We start from the raw sequence: 17675 nt of genomic DNA, 5'->3' as shown, positions 1-17675 counted from the left end.
AGATATTGTGAATATCATGAAGACACCGGCCATACAACAGAGCAATGTTTTCAACTTAGCAATCTCATCGAAGGAAAAATTCGTCGAGGGCAACTAGTCCACTATGTGCAGCACGATGATGAACCCAGACGTCACCATCGAGGCGAAAACGATCGTGTAATCGACGTTATTTTTGGTGGTGCAGCCGCCGGGGGCCTCTCTCACAACTCTCGCAAAGTTTATGCTTGAGAAGTCTTTAATGTCAATCCCTCGACAGCTAAACGCCCTCGAGCGAATCCCTCCCCCATCATATCTTTCTCTGATGACGATTATCGTCCCGGTCTCATCGAAGGCCATCAAGATGCTCTCGTCATCACAACACGTGTGGGAAACAACACGGTTAAGAAAATGTTGGTCGATAATGGAAGCTCTGTCGACGTGTTATATCACCATGCTTTTTCCCGAATGGACATAGGAGATCGAAGACTCGAAAACTCCCGAACCCCGCTATACGGGTTCACAGGCAATGAGGTTCACGTTGTAGGAACCATCGATATGCCAGTGCTTTTCGGTTCCCCACCCTGTCAGATTTGGAAAATGGTCAAATTCCATGTGATTAGCGCTTCCTCTAGCTTCAACGCCATTTTGGGACAAACAACGATCACCGCGCTCTGAGCGGTAACATCTATCTCCCACTTGAAAATGAAGTTTCCCACAGAGTTCGGCATGGGAGAAATGGTTGGGGATCAAGTAACAGCAAGACAATGCTACCTAACCACCGTTTCTCCAAGGAAAAAGACAGAGGAAGAGTTAGAAGTCAATCAAGTACTAGACATCGACCCAAGAGAATTGATCGACTCATCTACAAGCCATTCATGCTCCCCTCTCGGGGAAACAGAAGATATAGAAGTATTTGAAGGAAACCCTGATAAAACAACGAGAATTGGCAAAAACCTCTCATCGGATCTCAAAAAAGAAATCACGAACCTCATCCGGGAATTCTCCGAAATTTTTGCTTGGGTCCCGAGGGACATGCCTGGCATCCCAGAGACCATTGCTCGACATTCGCTGCACATCAGTAAGGACATCAGGCCTGTGCGATAGAAACAACGCATATTCTCGGCCGAGAAAAGAGCAGCCATCGACCAAGAGGTCGACAGACTCCTCGATGCCGGCTTCATCGAGCCTGTGCAATTCCCCACATGGATATAGAACGTTGTTCTGGTTAAAAAAAACAATGGGAAGTGGAGAATGTGCATTGATTATTCAGATGTGAATAGGGCGTGCCCTAAAGATTTTTAGCCTTTGCCCAATATCGACCAACTCATCGACGCCACAGTGGGAAATGAACTCATGTCCTTTATGGACGCCTTTTCGGGGTATAATCAAATTAAAATGGATTCCCATGACTGGCGACAAACTGCTTTCATCACTCACAGGGGAGTCTTTGGATACAAAGTAATGTCCTTCGGATTAATCAATGCGGGCGCTACTTTTCAGCAGACAATGGATAAAATATTCTCCTCGCGGATAGGAAGAAACATGCTAATATACGTCGATGACATGATCACAAAGTCAAAAGCTACCTATGACCACGTGACAGACCTTCGAGAAACGTTCACCAACGCAAGGGCAAATAACATGCGACTGAACCCGGCAAAGTGTTCATTCGGCCTTAATGCAGGTAAATTTTTGGGGTTCCTGGTTACCCAGAAAGGCATCGAGGCCGATCCAGCTCAGACAAAAGCTATTCTAGAAATGAGCAAATTAAGATCCATTAAAGACTTACAAAAGCTCACAGGGTGTATAGCCGCGCTTCGAAGGTTCATTCCTCAATCTTCAAAGAGATGCCTCCCATTTTTCTCTGCAATGAAAAAAGCTTCCAGGTCATCGCAGTTCGAATGGAACGAAGACTGTGAAAAAAATTTCACGAAGTTAAAGATGTTTTTGACAAATCCTCCAGTTTTAACACGACCCTTAACAGGTGAGCCGCTACGGGTATATCTCTCAGCTTCCGACGAAACTGTCGCGGCAGTATTAGTCCGTGTCGATGAGGGAAAAGATATTCCTGTATATTACATCAGTCACTCACTTCGAGACGCGGAAACAAGATACCCTCAAGTCGAGAAACTCGTATACGCTCTCGTTGTCGTGAGTCATAAGCTACGCCATTATTTTCAAGCGAGAGAAATCCATGTTCTGACCAATCTTCCTCTGAAAAGAATCCTGCACAAGCCCGACATAACAGGCAGGCTCGCAGCTTGGACCATCGAGTTAAGCCAGTTCTACATCGAGTATAAACCTCGAACGGCGATCAAGGCCCAAGTTCTCTCAGATTTCATCGCCGAATGCCAGTTCCAACCCAAGACACACAAACCTGAAGAGGATCAGTCTCGTCCGTGGCTTTTGTTTGTTGATGGTTCCTCGACATCCAGCTCTGGAGGAGCAGGGGTCATATTAATCAGCCCAAGAGGATTCAAAATTCAGCAGGCTCTCAAGTTCGGGTTCTCCGCCACAAACAACATGGCCGAGTACGAGGCACTCATTGCCGGGCTAAAGCTCGCATCCGATCTCGAAGCAGAGGTCATTGACATATTTGGGGATTCTCAGTTGGTTTACAAACAGATAAGTGGCGAATTTAAGACGCATAATAAAAGGATGGCCTGATATTTAACAAGAGCACAAGAACTTCTTAGCAAGTTCCCTTCATGGAAAATGTCAAACGTCGACAGGGAGGAGAACCAGTGGGTCGACTCTCTAGCCAAACTAGCCTCTTCCAACCTCCCCACTAATCTCAGCCCAACATACGTCGACATTTTGGAGACCCTCTCTATCGACGAAGTATCAGTCAATCAAATCCAGGCTAGGCTCGATTGGCGCCAACCCTTCCTTGAGTACATTATCGACAACAAGTTGCCTGAGCATAAGTCCGAAGCCCGCGCTCTCATATTCAAAGCCAGGAACTACTGTGTTGTGGGTTCGGAGTTATATCGACGTGCCCTCTCTGAGCCTCTACTCCGTTGCTTGTCTCCAGAAGAGGCCCTCCAAGCGATCGTAGAAATATATACGGGAATCTGTGGTGAGCACCTAGGAGGGAAAACATTAGCCCTCAAAGTTATCCGACAAGGCCTGTTCTGGCCTACAATCCGGAAAGATTGTGAAGATTACGTCAAGAAATGTCAAGCATGTCAGCTGCATGGAAACGTAAACCGTCGACCCACGACTGAGCTAAACTCTATTCTCAGCCCGTGCCCCTTTTTCCAATGGGGAATAGATATTGTGGGTCCCTTTCCAAGATCCAAAAATCAGTGCCAATACATCGTAGTCGCTGTAGATTACGCAACCAAATGGGTCGAAGCAAAACCCCTTGCTAAAATTCGAGAAAAAGAGATGATAGAATTCTTTATGGAATACATTGTCTTTCGCTTTGGGATCCCCAGAATCTTAGTCTCTGATAATGGCACTCAGTTTGTAGGAAAACAATTTGAGGAGGCCCTGCTTGAATTAAAAGTCCAGCACATCAAAGCATCTGTAGCATACCCCCAAGCAAATGGACTAGCAGAGGTAACAAATAGAACCATCCTACAAGGCCTGAAGAAAAGAATTGAAGAAATACCCCGATGTTGGGCCGACGAACTCCCGAATGTATTGTGGTCGTATAGGACGACTCCCCGAAGTGCGACGAGCGAAACTCTCTTCCGACTTGCATACGGAGTCGACGCCGTCATACCTGTCGAGATAAGTCTCACCTCACCACGGGTCGACATATTCGATCCTGCTCTATCTCTCGTCGGACTTCGCCTTCACAATGATCTGTTAGAAGAAACAAGGGAAGAAGCCCGAATGCGGGTGATCGCCCAACAAGAAAAAACTGCAAGGTACTTCAACAAAAAAGTCAAACCCAAAGACTTCAAGGTCAATGACCTTGTCTTAAGAGATTCCGCAGCATCACAACCCATTGTCTCAGGAAAATTCAAACCAGCATGGGAAGGCCCTTATCGGATCTCGAGAACTATAAGTACGGGGACCTATGAGCTTGCTCACCTCGACGGAAAGCCCATCAAAAATGCCTGGAATGGAATTCACCTCAAAAAGTTCTATCAGTAATTTAATCTCAGTTGTAACTTGTTATCTTGAGGCAGTAAACGCCATTTCAAAGACAAACCCTCAATGTAATGGGGGTCGTTACGAGGCTCCCACCGAGGGGTGTTTAGGTTATGATGAACAAATTCCTTTAATTTGGAAAAAGCACAGACTTTCACTTTCTTCGCTCCTTACTAACTAAAAAAAAATATATATATATATATATAACTCAAATTATCGGAGACTCGAAAATCATTCATTTCTAGGCAAATGTTTATACAGCCTCTTCACGTCGACGGTCTGGGCAATAAAATCTCTCTCATAATGTAAACACTCGACCACAAACTTGATAAACGGCTTAATATTTCAAACTCGAGACAAATAGATGTTAAAACCAGCCAATATGTAACTGCTTACAACATGGAAATAAACTTAAACAATGGATCGCATACCTTAAACTTCCTACAAATCCATCATCCGGTGTTATCAATAAAATTCTCAAACACATAAAAATATTCAAATCCGATTACAAAAAACCACAGGGCATACCCTGCCTTCATGCGTTATCACCCTTCGATGCCAAGTCACAAAGATAGTCATCAAAGGCATGACCCTCGACGGCAATACCAGCCTCTTCCATCCGTCGGAGACATCGTCCATAATCGTCGCCCAAAGCACCAGCGATATCTTCAACAGCTTTCTCTACTTCTTTCTTCAAATCTTCATTTTCCTTCACGATCAACTTGTAGGAGCCATCCATTCCTTCGACCTGTCGGTCCAAGCCTTGGCGCTTGCTTCTTTCCTCTTCAAGCTCCCTTTCCACCTTGAGCAGTCGACCCTCGAGTTCTCGTATCCTCCCACTCGACACCTGCTCAACAGCCTCCATCTCAGCAACCTTTTTCGACAATGCGGAATTTGCCTTAGACAAATCAGCCACCCTATGCTCGAGTTCCGCAAAACTCACCGCAATCTTCTTCTTTTCCCCCTTCAAGGCAGCAACTTCAGCTTCGAGCTTGGAACAAGCCTCACCATCAGCATCAGCCTGGTAATCCTCCAGTATATGCATAAAATCGGAAAGAAACTGCAAAAAAAAATGGGGGGGACATGAAAACAGGGACGACAACTATGACTATAAACGACTATGACCGAACATGAAAACAAAGGAACATGCACATAAAAAAGAAAGAGAAGGGAATGCACGTACCCGCCCAGCCCGGCTCTTACATCGATCAACAAGGTCCTCACGCTTCCTCCCATCATAAGCAACCAAATCCTGAGGTAAGTTAAAGAGATTAAGTGCTCTCAAGGGCACGGTTGATCCCCCCGTCCTTCGCTCCGTGGGCTGAATCTCGACCCTCATCACCTCTTTCTTCGATCGAGGGTCGACGGTCTTTCCATAAACCCTTTCCCCTGCAATAGCCACAGTTTTGTTCACAACCTCGACCCCGCCCCCCCGTCCTCCAACAACTACCTCATCATCCTCCCTCCGAAACCGCTTTCGGGGGTTACCTTCCACGCGGACGAGATCTGAAACAACCCTCTCATTGTCTTCAATTACCTTGTTTCCCTGGTCATCGAGCAACTCAATTGAAACTGAATGAGGAACCCCCGACGGTCCAGCCTTGGCCGCATCAGCAGGCTTCCTCGCGACACGCTGCAGCAACAACATCATTGCCTTGTCCATTCCTCCTCGAATCCCACCGTCTAAAACCTTTTTAAGTGAAGCACCTTCCACTACAAAGAAACAAGCAAAACAACAAGTCAGCCATCCTATATATAGGCACTTACAAAAATTAAAATAAGCAAGAGCCGACAATGACAAGTACAAAAACTAAGTACATGAACAAAATAAGGGCAATAACAAGTAATACATCCCCCTTACAATCGTGCATCCCTAGAAAACCAGTGTCCTTCAAATCTAAGTGCGTATACCATGTCCTCGACCCATGAAACTCATCGAGGTAGGCAGTATCGTGCTTCTCCATGTTATTTAAATAATCAATCGTGCCCTGACTAACTTTCCCGCAAGGCTTTACAAATTCCAAGTCAGGACCCCCAACGTACAGCCATTGCGAGTGATAACCGGAGTTCGATGACCTAACACTAACAATCTTCATCCTTCGATGTCGGGAGTCGAAATATACTTGACCACCATAATACCGCACACCATAAATAGAGAAAAACAATTTCAGAGTCGGTGATCGACCCTTATCACAGCACAGCGCCACAAAACCACTTAACTGAGCAACAGAATTCGGTGTCAGCTGCCCTAGACCGCAACCGATAGCCTCATACATCGTCAGGAAGAACGGATGCATCGGCAAACGAAGACCAAACTGAAACATTATCATCGCAACCCCATGCATCCCGAACTCGGGCATCATCCAAACCCTCTCATCTGCTGTCGGCACTCGATATCGGTAGCCATTAGACAAGTCGATGTACTTCACCAACTTACTCGCAGGGGGATCGACGGTGATGTAATAACTAAGATAGTTTAGACTAGGTTTGCTCTCAAATTCGATCCTACCTAGCCGAAGACTTTCCTCGACCGTTCTATTCCTAAGTTCCAGGGTACGAGGACTTAGGGGTGGAGAGGGCATAGGACCTGGAGGCACCCCCTTCAAAAACTCATCGCTCCCTAAGAAATCAAAAGATCCACACTGACCTAGGTCCGGGATCTCCAGATTATCCAAGTTCAAAACGGACTCCTCGTCACCCTCCTCTAACGGTCGCTTCCCGGGGTCCCGATTGGTGGCAATATGCGACGACGACGACGAAGGAAAGTCGGCCATTATAAATTGGTAAACTACAGATAAACACGACCGACCCGCAGATAAAAAGGAAAAGGTAGAGGAGAGAGAGAGTAAACGACTTACAATGCAAGCCAAGGACGCGCAGCAATCCCCTTTTAGATGCCTGGAGAGGAAGTCGAAGAGGTTAGCCCGGAAATCTGCAAAAAAAAAACCTGGAAAAACAAATTCAAAAACACACATGAACGGATATATACCTTCAAAAAAAAAGAAAGAAAAAGAAAAAGAAAGGAGAGAGAACAACAACAAGACAAAAAAGCATTGCGTTTAATTCCTTTCTTTTTTCGGGCACACACAGTTGACTCCTATCTCGAATTAACAGTTATTTCTTATTTTTCTTTTGCTTCATTTGTTCGTTTTTTTCACTGATTTTTCCCTTCATTTTATTATCCTGTCCGGTCACTAACTTTATTCAGGTATCAAGACAAAAATCTCGGAATTCAAAACGCAAGGGTGAAAAGCACGAAAACGCAAATCTAAAGATATTGCGCAAAACAAGGAGGAGGACTAATGTTGGATCAGGACAAGACGGCCCAAAGGAATTATAGTTAGAATAATTACAATACATTATGTAAAGCCCAAGAAGGCCCACATTGTAAGGTTTGAGCCCATTTGGGACTTAGTATAAATAAAAGACAACAATCCCATTTGAGGGGGTTGGCTAATTAAGCAAAGAAGATCATCTCCTAAAACTATAGTCTAATAATAATATTATTGGCTCATCAGAAGATCATCCTTCAGAAACTTTCACATCTTTTTGATAGCCCCCGCACTCAATCCATCTGGTCCTGGGGCCTTACTCGATGAGCTTAATTTTAGGGCCATCTCTAATTCGATAATGAAAAAAATTCTAGTTAGAGAGATTGAATCTTCATATGATAATTTTGAGAGTGGGAAATTGCCGAAGTCCAGCTGACTTATAGCTACATCTAGAGAAATATTTGAAGTGATTGTAGAAAGCACACTTGATATCAGTACTTTTACTTGCCTAACGGTTATGCTCCCACACACCTAAGATTTGATTCCTCTTCCACTTGTATTTTGCAATATTATGGAAGAATTTAGAGTTTTTTTCTCCTTGAATATGCAACTCCATGCTCGCCTTTTTTCTCTGCATTACATTCCTCATTTTATATAATATTTCAAGCTTTGACGAAATATTCTCTTTTAGAAAATCATGATAACCTAGCTCATCCGCTTTAAATCGATCTTGCTCAAGCAAAGTAATGTTACTGTCTACATTACCATTAATATGGGTGTTCCAATGTTTGATGGTATATCTTAACGATTTTAAATTTACATGCAGGTTTAAGCTGCCTTACTTATTTCATGAATCCTCTAAAGATTTGAATAAAACTTGATCTTCTAGCCAACAATCAAAAAACTTAAAGGGTTTAGGACCACCATCCAAGTGTTTTACTTCTAGAAAAATTGCCCGATGGTTAGAGTTTTTTCTTTCTAAAACTTGCAGTAGCCAATCGCCACATTCAAACCAATTTCAGTTAAGTAAACATATGTCCAACTTGCTCCTCTTGCCATTTCTTCCAAACCAAGTATTAAAGGAACTGACCATCTTAATATCTTTTAAATCATTATTCACAATGAACTCATTAAAGACTCTAAAATCAGACTCTCTATAAATGTAGTTGATTTTTTCGCTGACATCCTTGACACAATTCAGTTCGCCAATTAAGCAAGATGCATCATCAGGAAACTCCTTTAGCATATCACTCAATTTGTTTTTAAGTACTATTTTTGAATTTAGGCCATGAGGCGCATAGATGTTGATAACAAATACGTTGATATTCAAGGATAACAGATGCCCTCTAAATCTAAGGCAATGCATATCTCCATCACACAAGGAAGCAACAAAAATAGAAGGATCCCAAAAAGAAACTAGACCCCAGATAACCCAGTAGGATGGACTTCCGCCTAGCAAGATACATCAAAAATACCCAAAGACCTTTTAACAACATCATTGAAGAGGCAACACATGAAATCCTGAAGGCAGACCACCACTGGTTTATGTTTTGCCACAAAATGTTTGACATTATTCCTATGTTGAACAGAAGATAGACCTCTAGAATTTCAATAAAACACATACAAACAATCAATAAAAATACTAAAAGATATGAAAAAGAGAACTTATCCTTTGGGTTTTTCCTCACTGGATTTCAAAGTATGTTCTTTACTTCCATCAAATTTTTGTCCCATCAGGAGACTAGATTCAAGAACTTGCTCAGCTTCCTTGCCAAAGTCTTGGGCACCCGAGACTTGTTATGAGTGGTTTTATGAGGCCTCTTGGGAAGTTAAAAAGTTTTAACAATCTTATTAGAGAACTTTCTAGGTCTACCTTTTCTTCTAAAGATCTTGAGTTTGTCAATATTATGCACCACGGATCCAAGATAAGTGATTTGAGAGATACCAGAAGAAATTGACACATTCAACCCGAATAAGGACTTGTCCGTAGAAATGATTTCTTTCGATTGGATGATCACGTGGGAGTTATCCCTAACATTACATATTGGGATGTCTACCACATTAGCAAGAGTAGCCGTGTTATTTACGAGCTCATCATCACAAGGATTAGCCGTACAGTAGCTGCCAATAGCAAAATGGCCATTACGGCCTATAACTTGTTTATTTTGAAATTCTAATTGGTCATCCACCTCATTAGGTGAGAAATTCAAATTAAGAGTTCTATCCTCATCTAAAAATTGTGAAGTTGTCTGATTAACTTCATCACCAAATTTTTGGATATCAGAAAATAGATCAAAGTCCTTGCTAATAGAATTAACGCCTTCCTGAACTGCTACTTCCTTAATTATAATTGAAAAGATTTGGCCTTGAAAATTAACCTTAGTCTCCAATATAGAAGCTTTGAGTAGATAATTCTCTACACACTAAACTAGGTTTCTAAACTGAAATTCATCATCAAGCATATCTGCCATACTTGAAATTTTCTCCCAGTTTTTAGATAGATCAGAGAATGTTTTGATATTCCAGGCAGGAATAGGCAGACCAGAGCGCTCCACCCAAGCCTTACGTGGTATAATTACCTCATCCAAGGAATCTGGAATGCATCTTAAGAAGCCAAGATATAATAACTCCATATCCAATTTTTTATAGTCTTGACGGTCGTGGAAAGTGAGAAGAAATTTAAAGCTACTCAGACCTCTCACAATTATATTATCATTACCCAGTAGATCCAACTGACTAAGAATCTCAGAGATAGCGTATGGGTTGAGAGTTTCCACAATCACACTAGATTTAAGGTCCTCTGAAAATTTAGAATTCAAGGAGTTGATATTGAGCATAGGAGTACCTTTGGTCGTTGTTGCATTCTCTAGTATTGGTGACTACGATTCCTTGTGATCTGCAAAAACTGATCTCCCATTAGAATCTGTACCCATGCCATTACTTTTGGTCGGACTATTAATTTTAGCAGGTGAGGGAAGCCTAGACTTCTTACGACTAAAGTCTAGTTCAAGCTCGTATCCATCAAAAAAGTTACCATTCAAAGCTTTGATAAGTAAAGCACCCTCATCCTGTGAGCCAATTTTAACAAACCCAATATACTTACCATACTTGTCAAATTTTTTAGAAAGTGTAATATCCAAAATCTTACCTGTTTTCTTAAAGAAAAGCCATACTTCCTTGACCATGGCTCCAAAAGGGATGTTTGAGATAAAAACTATTTTTTAACCTCATGTAACCACCTTGCTAGTCTGAGATATAGTAACACCCCACACTTGAGGAGAATAATCACAGAGAAGGGCATCCTTGAAGATTTTAGAGGTGTTGGCTTTGTGGGTGATGTTATTATGATTATCAGGAATGTTGTGACTCAGCAAACTTCCACTATGAATCTGGAAAAAGAGTCATGTTGATAAAAAAAAGTCTTCACCATTTAAGGCTTCCTGTAAAATTCGATGATCTACAAACTTGTTGTTGCTTGCAATAAAATCCAATTCTACCTTTGGATTATAGATTTGCTTAGATGCTACCTCTCTTCGCTTCTCACCTGAATATTACTAGGAATTGAAAAATCCAAAACTTTTAAAGACTTAGAACCCTGATTGCTTAAATCTTAATCCGAGTCTGACTCTTTCGAGTTGGGAGAAAAGACATCAATTTTGTTAGCCTCTTTCTTCGTAGAGTAACCTCGATGAGTACTATCGATTCTTTTAGGGGGTATTTAAATTTTTCATCATTAACTTCGGTGCTCTTGGCCTCTCTAGCTTCCTTTATTGAACCATAATGTATATAATTCAAAGCCATATGTATGCCCTCCAAATCTCTCTTGTATACCAAATTCACAATGTTTTGATGGAATACACAAGCTTTTTCTATTATAAATTTGAGAACAAAGTCCTCCCCCTCTTTCAACTTGTTTTCATATGCGTCCCCATAATAATAGCCCATATATTTCATATTTAAGTTTCCAGCTTTTTCAGCCATGGTTCATGAGGAAGCATCAAACCTTACAAAGGGCGTTTTCATCACCCTCAATAAACGTTTAAGCAATTCACCATTCACTTCCGCCTTGAGGAAGTTAATTCTTGCCCAGGCTAAGTCTAATAACCCAACGCTCCCCTTAGCGATTGCATCTGCATTCTCCTTTTTCAGTAAGAACTAGTATTGCATTACACTATATATGTAATCATTCTTGCTTAAAACTGTTTTTTCTTAGATTGATCGTGGAATTTGGACGGTCATTCTCTCTCATGAAACGATTCCCTCTCCTAAAATTTCTTTCTCCATTATGATTCCAACAAAAACGTCTAATTTATATATGTTTAGATAAATGCACCTGAAAATTTTATCTGAAATTAAGTTTATACTTTATAATCATATTAATACCTAGTTATTAATAAGTAGCAACATCTTAAATTCAAGTTTTAAAATTTATCTTTTTTTAACTATAATGGGTATTTTCATTTCAGTGGAACTATAAACAATAGAGTCGAGTCGAGTTATGTTTAAAACGTGCCGAGTTTAATTTTTTAAATATAAGAACAAGTTATTTATGGTGTTTAATTATGAAAATTTGAAAAAGTGGAATGATAACAATGTTCGATGTAATTACGAATAAAATTAAGTGTTTAATTTTGAAATACAAACAACAAATTTAAAATAATTAAAAATAAAGTGCACTTTGTGTATTTGTAATTTATATGTCAAACCTTGGGATATCTCACTTAGAAACTACCATGTGCTATATTGAAATTTCATTTTTGTTATATTATGTGTATTTTCCTTAAAAATAGTTGAAATGTAAGAGTAAAACAATTTTTATGTCACCATCTTCTTCCTCAAACCCACATCTACTGTTGATAAAAAAATATCTCATTCATTTTTTAATGAAACCAAATTATTCAAACTACAACAAAATCATATCTTTCTCCTCTACGAATTGTTATTGATTTTAACTATCAAATATTTACTTTAAGAAAGTTATATATTTAGAGATTAATACTAAATTTGAAATAAACAACACCAAAAATTGCATTTATTTGAATAAATTCAAATTTTTTGAAGTGATTTTTAATAGTTAAGATCAATATCAAAATGTAGAGAAGAAAAAATTGTTTGCACTGCAACTTAAATGATTTGATATAGTCAAATAATGAATGAGATTTTCAAAAAAAAATGTTATTAATGGTGAAACTTGGATTAAGGAAGACGATGATGAAAAAAGACATTTTTACCCCTATATTTCTGGTCTATTTTAACGTAAGTACACGTAACGTACCGGAGCTGGAATTTTAGTTTAACACGTGGTAATTTTTGAAATGTAATATCTCAAGTAGTCTGACACAAAATATGGATAGAGAAAGTGCATTTTACTCGTAATTAAATCATTAATAAATGACGAGAAAAATGTACTACTAAAACTATTTAAGTTACTAATAATTATTTATTTTTGTCATATATATAAAATTTATCCAAGTTGAATTGAGTTACCTGAGTTGAGCATATTCAAACAAGTCAAGTCCGAGATGAACAGATAAAAAACTCAGCTCACTAACTCATCCTAGATAGGCTCATTTTGATGAAACGAACTCGACCATGTTTATCCAAATAAGTCGGTCCCCGTTTTGTTTACGAACCATTATATTTATTTGCAGCCCTGCAATTTTGCAGCCCTACATTTCAGTATGTACGTAGATTGTTATCTTTTTGTAAATTTTATGTAGAATTTTATCTTTGTACTCATATGATCTTTTCTTTTTTATTATTCCTTTTATAATCAAAATCTTCTGGACATTTAATCTTTTCAAAAAGAAACCGCCACATTCAATCCCACACCCGATCGAAAAAAAATCACCTTCATTAGTACATGCTATTTTGAAACAGTAACGGGGTGAATTTGATGTGCTAACTGAGAATTATGAAAGAAAAGACAAATAGCTGAAATATCATCCATAGCAATGCCTCTCCTCTTGCGTTTCCACGCAGAAGCAGCATACTCTACTAGACATTTTGAAGCCTTTGCTCTGTCTGTAGTAGATGATACAATTGCAACAGCTTCTTCATTCGAGACTACATCCCAAACCTAAACATTTGTAATCCAGTGGTAGTGTTAACAACAAACAGGGGTGATATACTGAAAAAGATAGATGTGATGTAATGCAGCATGTAATGGCATTTATGTGTTACATGCTCGGCAATCGGCAGGTCGATGAGTTTAAAGGTGTGCAGTTTGTATATTGAAGTAGCAAAGATACTGATAATTTTGTTCTCTGTTTTAGGTTATTCAACATTTTGAACTGAAACATTTCAAAGAAGCATGCAAAGCCTAGTATCAAGTATGCTATTAAATGTCCTTCTTCATATCTGTTCAATGTCTGAAGCAGAGTATAAGATCGTAAAACATGATCCAATTAAGCCCTCCTCTTATAGGAGAAAGATGAGCTTGTAGTGATCTACTGTTCAACCCAAAAATGTGCTTTGCAGTGGGGAGAGTGCTAAGATAAAATATAATCATCTTAACACGGAGAAACCATATTATTAATACAATACATAAACACATATTAATCATCTTTGTGTTATACTCCCTTTGTTTCTTTAAATTTGACGTTTGACTTTTCTGCAAACAACTCTACGTATTTTGACTGCATAACTGAGAGAATCATTTTCTACAACTTTTATTTTGTGAATAAAAATATGCAATGAAAACTGTAATTTACGAAAAGAAAATTTTAAAATAAGAAAATTCCTTTGGCCTTGAATCAGGTCTTTGGGATCATTTTAATTTTAACTATGTGGTTTCTAGAAATGACGAGATAGTATTCAGACTATGCAGCAAATTACAGAAACAAGGGAGGGAGCAGCCTTATACTATTATTTATACAGGTAACTCTTATTTTTTGAATCACTGGCAAAGAAACAGCATACCAAGAAGAGATTAAACATTTCACAAAGAGAAGAGTTACAAGGAATATACATACCCCATCTGTTGCGAGCACAATGAACTGGTCTTCGGTGGTTATTTGTCGTTTTGTCACTTCAGGAACAGAGATGAGTCCAAAATCTTTTATGCAGAAGTCACCGAAGGCTCTAGACATGGCTAGCCCGGGTGACTCTTCACAGGGCAACCAGACCCTATGAAATCCAGGTTCATCATCCAAACAAAAAATCCGTCCTTTACACTGAAGTATCCGCTCTGCTTCCTCTGTGAACAATATAAATATATAAGGAATTAGTACAATTGCGTAGTTGAAGTACTTTGTGAGACAAATGAGACAGGGAATATACTTACGTGGTAAATTGGGTTTGAAGTCGATAGTAAGTTGAATTGCGGTTATGCTGCCATCATCACAAGTGGTGCCCAATACAGCGCGAGAGTCACCCACATTTGCTACCACTATAAGGTTCCCCTAAAATTTTATTGATTTAAGAAGCAACACTGCAGTATTGTGCATAACCTATTTGATAGAACTACTAATAATCATCATGTTAAACACAAGATTAGTTAATTGTTTGAGAACAGCCACTAAGATGCTAGTTAAAGAACAGCTTTGTACGACTGACGATGCATTTTTAAATTTTTATCGTATTTAACCCAGTTGATAACTAAAATGAGAATGAATAACAGAATAGCATCTTATAATATAAAACATGAATGTGACTTAGTAGAGTATTCAGTTTACCGCTTTCAAATTTATCAGCCAAAAGAAGAAAGATATATACTTGATAACAAACAATTTTTGAAAATTATTCTGAAATCTTTATTTAGATTTCAGATGTTAGTTACCAAGAAGCAATTGGAATGTTTCAAATATTAATTATTTATAAGATATTGGTATGTTTCAAATATTAAGGACCGGCCATTACCTGTCTAACAACAGTTAAAGCAGTAGTTCCACTGTAGAAGGAATCAATTTTTCGATTTTTCTCCAGCTCCCGATCAACATTAGCACAAGCCCTCAAGTATGACTGCTCCCACAGACTAAACCTCTGCCGCGTTTTTTCAGTTTCAAAATCAAGATCCTGGTCAACTGCAGCTTCAACAGTGGCATCCTGCCAATTGCACAGTAAGGACAGCGGCAAGGAGTCTCTAACCATTTTGGAAACAAAATGTCCCCATGGACCATGTCCATCAAATATCCCACAGAACATCATGTCATCCTGGCGTCCAAATTCCTGCACAGAAACAAAGTTATCTCTCAACTACAAGTAGAACTGTAGGAGCTTCACATTCTCACATATATCTATATGTAAGCAGTATAATCTAAAATATTAATGCACTTCTGAATCTCTAATCAATGTAAACCACAAAGTTAATAAGCAACAACAAACAAATTTCTAGAAAGTACTTCTGCTCTTGTTAGTAGGAAAATATAAATAAAATAGATAGTGGCATTCAGTCAAGTCTTTGAGGTATTATGGTTCATGCAATGACAAAGGACTTAATCTTTAATACTTATTTTTCCTCTAAACAAATTATGAACTACATCGAACTACTAAAAATGAAAGATCTGTTTTTACTTTTCACATACTGAGGTTTATAGAAAATTGATTGCAAATTTTAATAGGCATATGTATACCCTCAAACACAGACGCTCACACTACTACACAATGCTTGCAGTTACTACATTTCATTTTCATGCAACAATAATAGTAAGTACTTTATCTTTAGTCATTACACATTCATCGAACTAGGTTAAATTATGTTCATATAATACAGCTTGAGATTGAATTCTTGTAAATGTTAATGAGCATATATACCTCCCACACAATGCTACAGTCTTGGTTCACTCCTTTTTTGCCTCGTTTGGAGAAGACCGATACAAAGTTCTCTGATCCATCTACACTAACTGTACCAGAAGACTTCAGAATAAGTTCATTCTTCTTTGCTTCCTTGGCCATCGCTTCTACTGCCTCTCTACCACCACAATTCCCCGAACTCTTTAATTTCTTTATCGACATGGACTTGGTCAATTCATTTAACATATCCGAAAAATGCCCCATGGATATGACCCCCCTCAGAAACTAAAATTTACAAACAAGATAAGAAACAGCTTTCTTGATTACACAATCAACGCAACAATCATTAAAGGGCAAAGTTTGGGTATTTTATACTATGGTCAGTAAATATTGTGATCTGACTCAGAAAGGCATGTATATCCACAATAAAAATAACAGGATCAACAAGCCCACTGGATCTAAGGGAGAAACAAACACCTTTACAGTACAAGGAAAAAGTAAAATTAAATATTCACTCCTACATGGAATTCCAATATCTCTATGGATCATCAAATTGTCAGAAACAGAACATGATCACAACCACTGAATATACACTATAAAAGCTCTTTACTAATTGTAATTATACCAGCCAACTTGTCCTAAACAACAAAAATGACAGCTTTTTTTGTTATATTTACAGCAACCAAACAAACACTAATGTTAAAAAAGACAGTATCAAACACACCCACATGGAAAACCAAACAAAACCCATGATTCTTTTAATAAAAAGTTAAGAAAAAGGACCTTGATTTTCTGAAAAATAATGACTAGGCCTTGAACTGAGAAGCTGGCATGAAAGTTGAAACTAGTGGCAAGAAAGTTGGTAAATTTGAGCTCAAATATGAAGATGGTGATTTAGAATTATCCATGGTTTGTTGTTTTTATGTTGAAGAGAAAAGAGTAGAGAACAAAAAGGTTGGTTTTTTGAGTGCATATCATGAATGTATGGCAAGCTGGAAATTCAAGTATATAACTTTATGTAAGTGATATGTATCCGTTGATGGTTAGCCAACATGCTGGACCAATTTACGATTATACCCTCGCAGTTGCAGCAGATTAAAAGGTTACACACGTGGACTTCTTGTTTTTTGTTTTTTATGAAGGGGAAATGTGGAATATTTATAAATGAACGATAATAAATATTAGTCAATCGCTTGCGTGGTATATATCTTGTCAGCCCGGATATAGGTCGGCAGCCTGATTTTTTTATGATCCATGTTACGTATAAATAATTTAAAAATGTTTTATGTAATTATGATAAATGTATCATATATACTACTCCCTCTTTCTCACCTACTTGTTTACACTTTTTTTTTGAAATTTGTTTATATTTTAAAATTTCTCAAAAATAAAAATTATATATAATTTTTAAAATAATTATATTCACTATTTCTCTCCACTATACCCACTTTATACATATAATATTAATCAGTCTAACTACTTTACTAATTTTTTTAACTTTTCTCAACTATTTTATCATTTTTATTAAACTCCGTGCTCAACTCGAATGTAAACATTTGAGAAAAACGGAGGGAGTATAACTTAATA

General features: G+C 38.5%; 1 protein-coding gene across 1 annotated transcript; it reads right to left on the bottom strand.

Annotated features, from left to right (window-relative positions):
- Window positions 1–13193: 13193 nt before the first annotated feature.
- LOC141672162 (putative protein phosphatase 2C 34) lies at window positions 13194–17083 on the bottom strand. Its single transcript, XM_074478668.1, has 6 exons — window positions 16872–17083; window positions 16110–16373; window positions 15216–15524; window positions 14641–14758; window positions 14330–14553; window positions 13194–13434 (listed from the first exon to the last, which is right to left on the bottom strand). Exons 2-6 carry the CDS (start codon window positions 16350–16352, stop codon window positions 13222–13224), a joined length of 1107 nt encoding a protein of 368 aa, XP_074334769.1. The 5' UTR covers window positions 16353–16373; window positions 16872–17083; the 3' UTR covers window positions 13194–13221.
- Between the last annotated feature and the right edge of the window lie 592 nt (window positions 17084–17675).

Source organism: Apium graveolens, chromosome 7, assembly GCF_009905375.1.
Source record: "Apium graveolens cultivar Ventura chromosome 7, ASM990537v1, whole genome shotgun sequence".
In the NCBI taxonomy this organism is placed as follows: Eukaryota; Viridiplantae; Streptophyta; class Magnoliopsida; order Apiales; family Apiaceae; genus Apium; species Apium graveolens.
Note: the sequence above shows the minus strand (reverse complement) of the source record. Positions and strands in the feature narration are given on the sequence as shown.

Coding starts and splice junctions, on each gene's coding strand:
- LOC141672162 (XM_074478668.1), bottom strand. CDS start 16,352: ATGGGGCATTTTTCGGATATGTTAAATGAATTGACCAAGTCCATGTCG. Junction 14,554..14,640: donor CTTCAAACCCAATTTACCAC/GTAAGTATATTC, acceptor TATTGTTCACAG/AGGAAGCAGAGCGGATACTT. Junction 13,435..14,329: donor TTGTGCTCGCAACAGATGGG/GTATGTATATTC, acceptor ACAAATGTTTAG/GTTTGGGATGTAGTCTCGAA.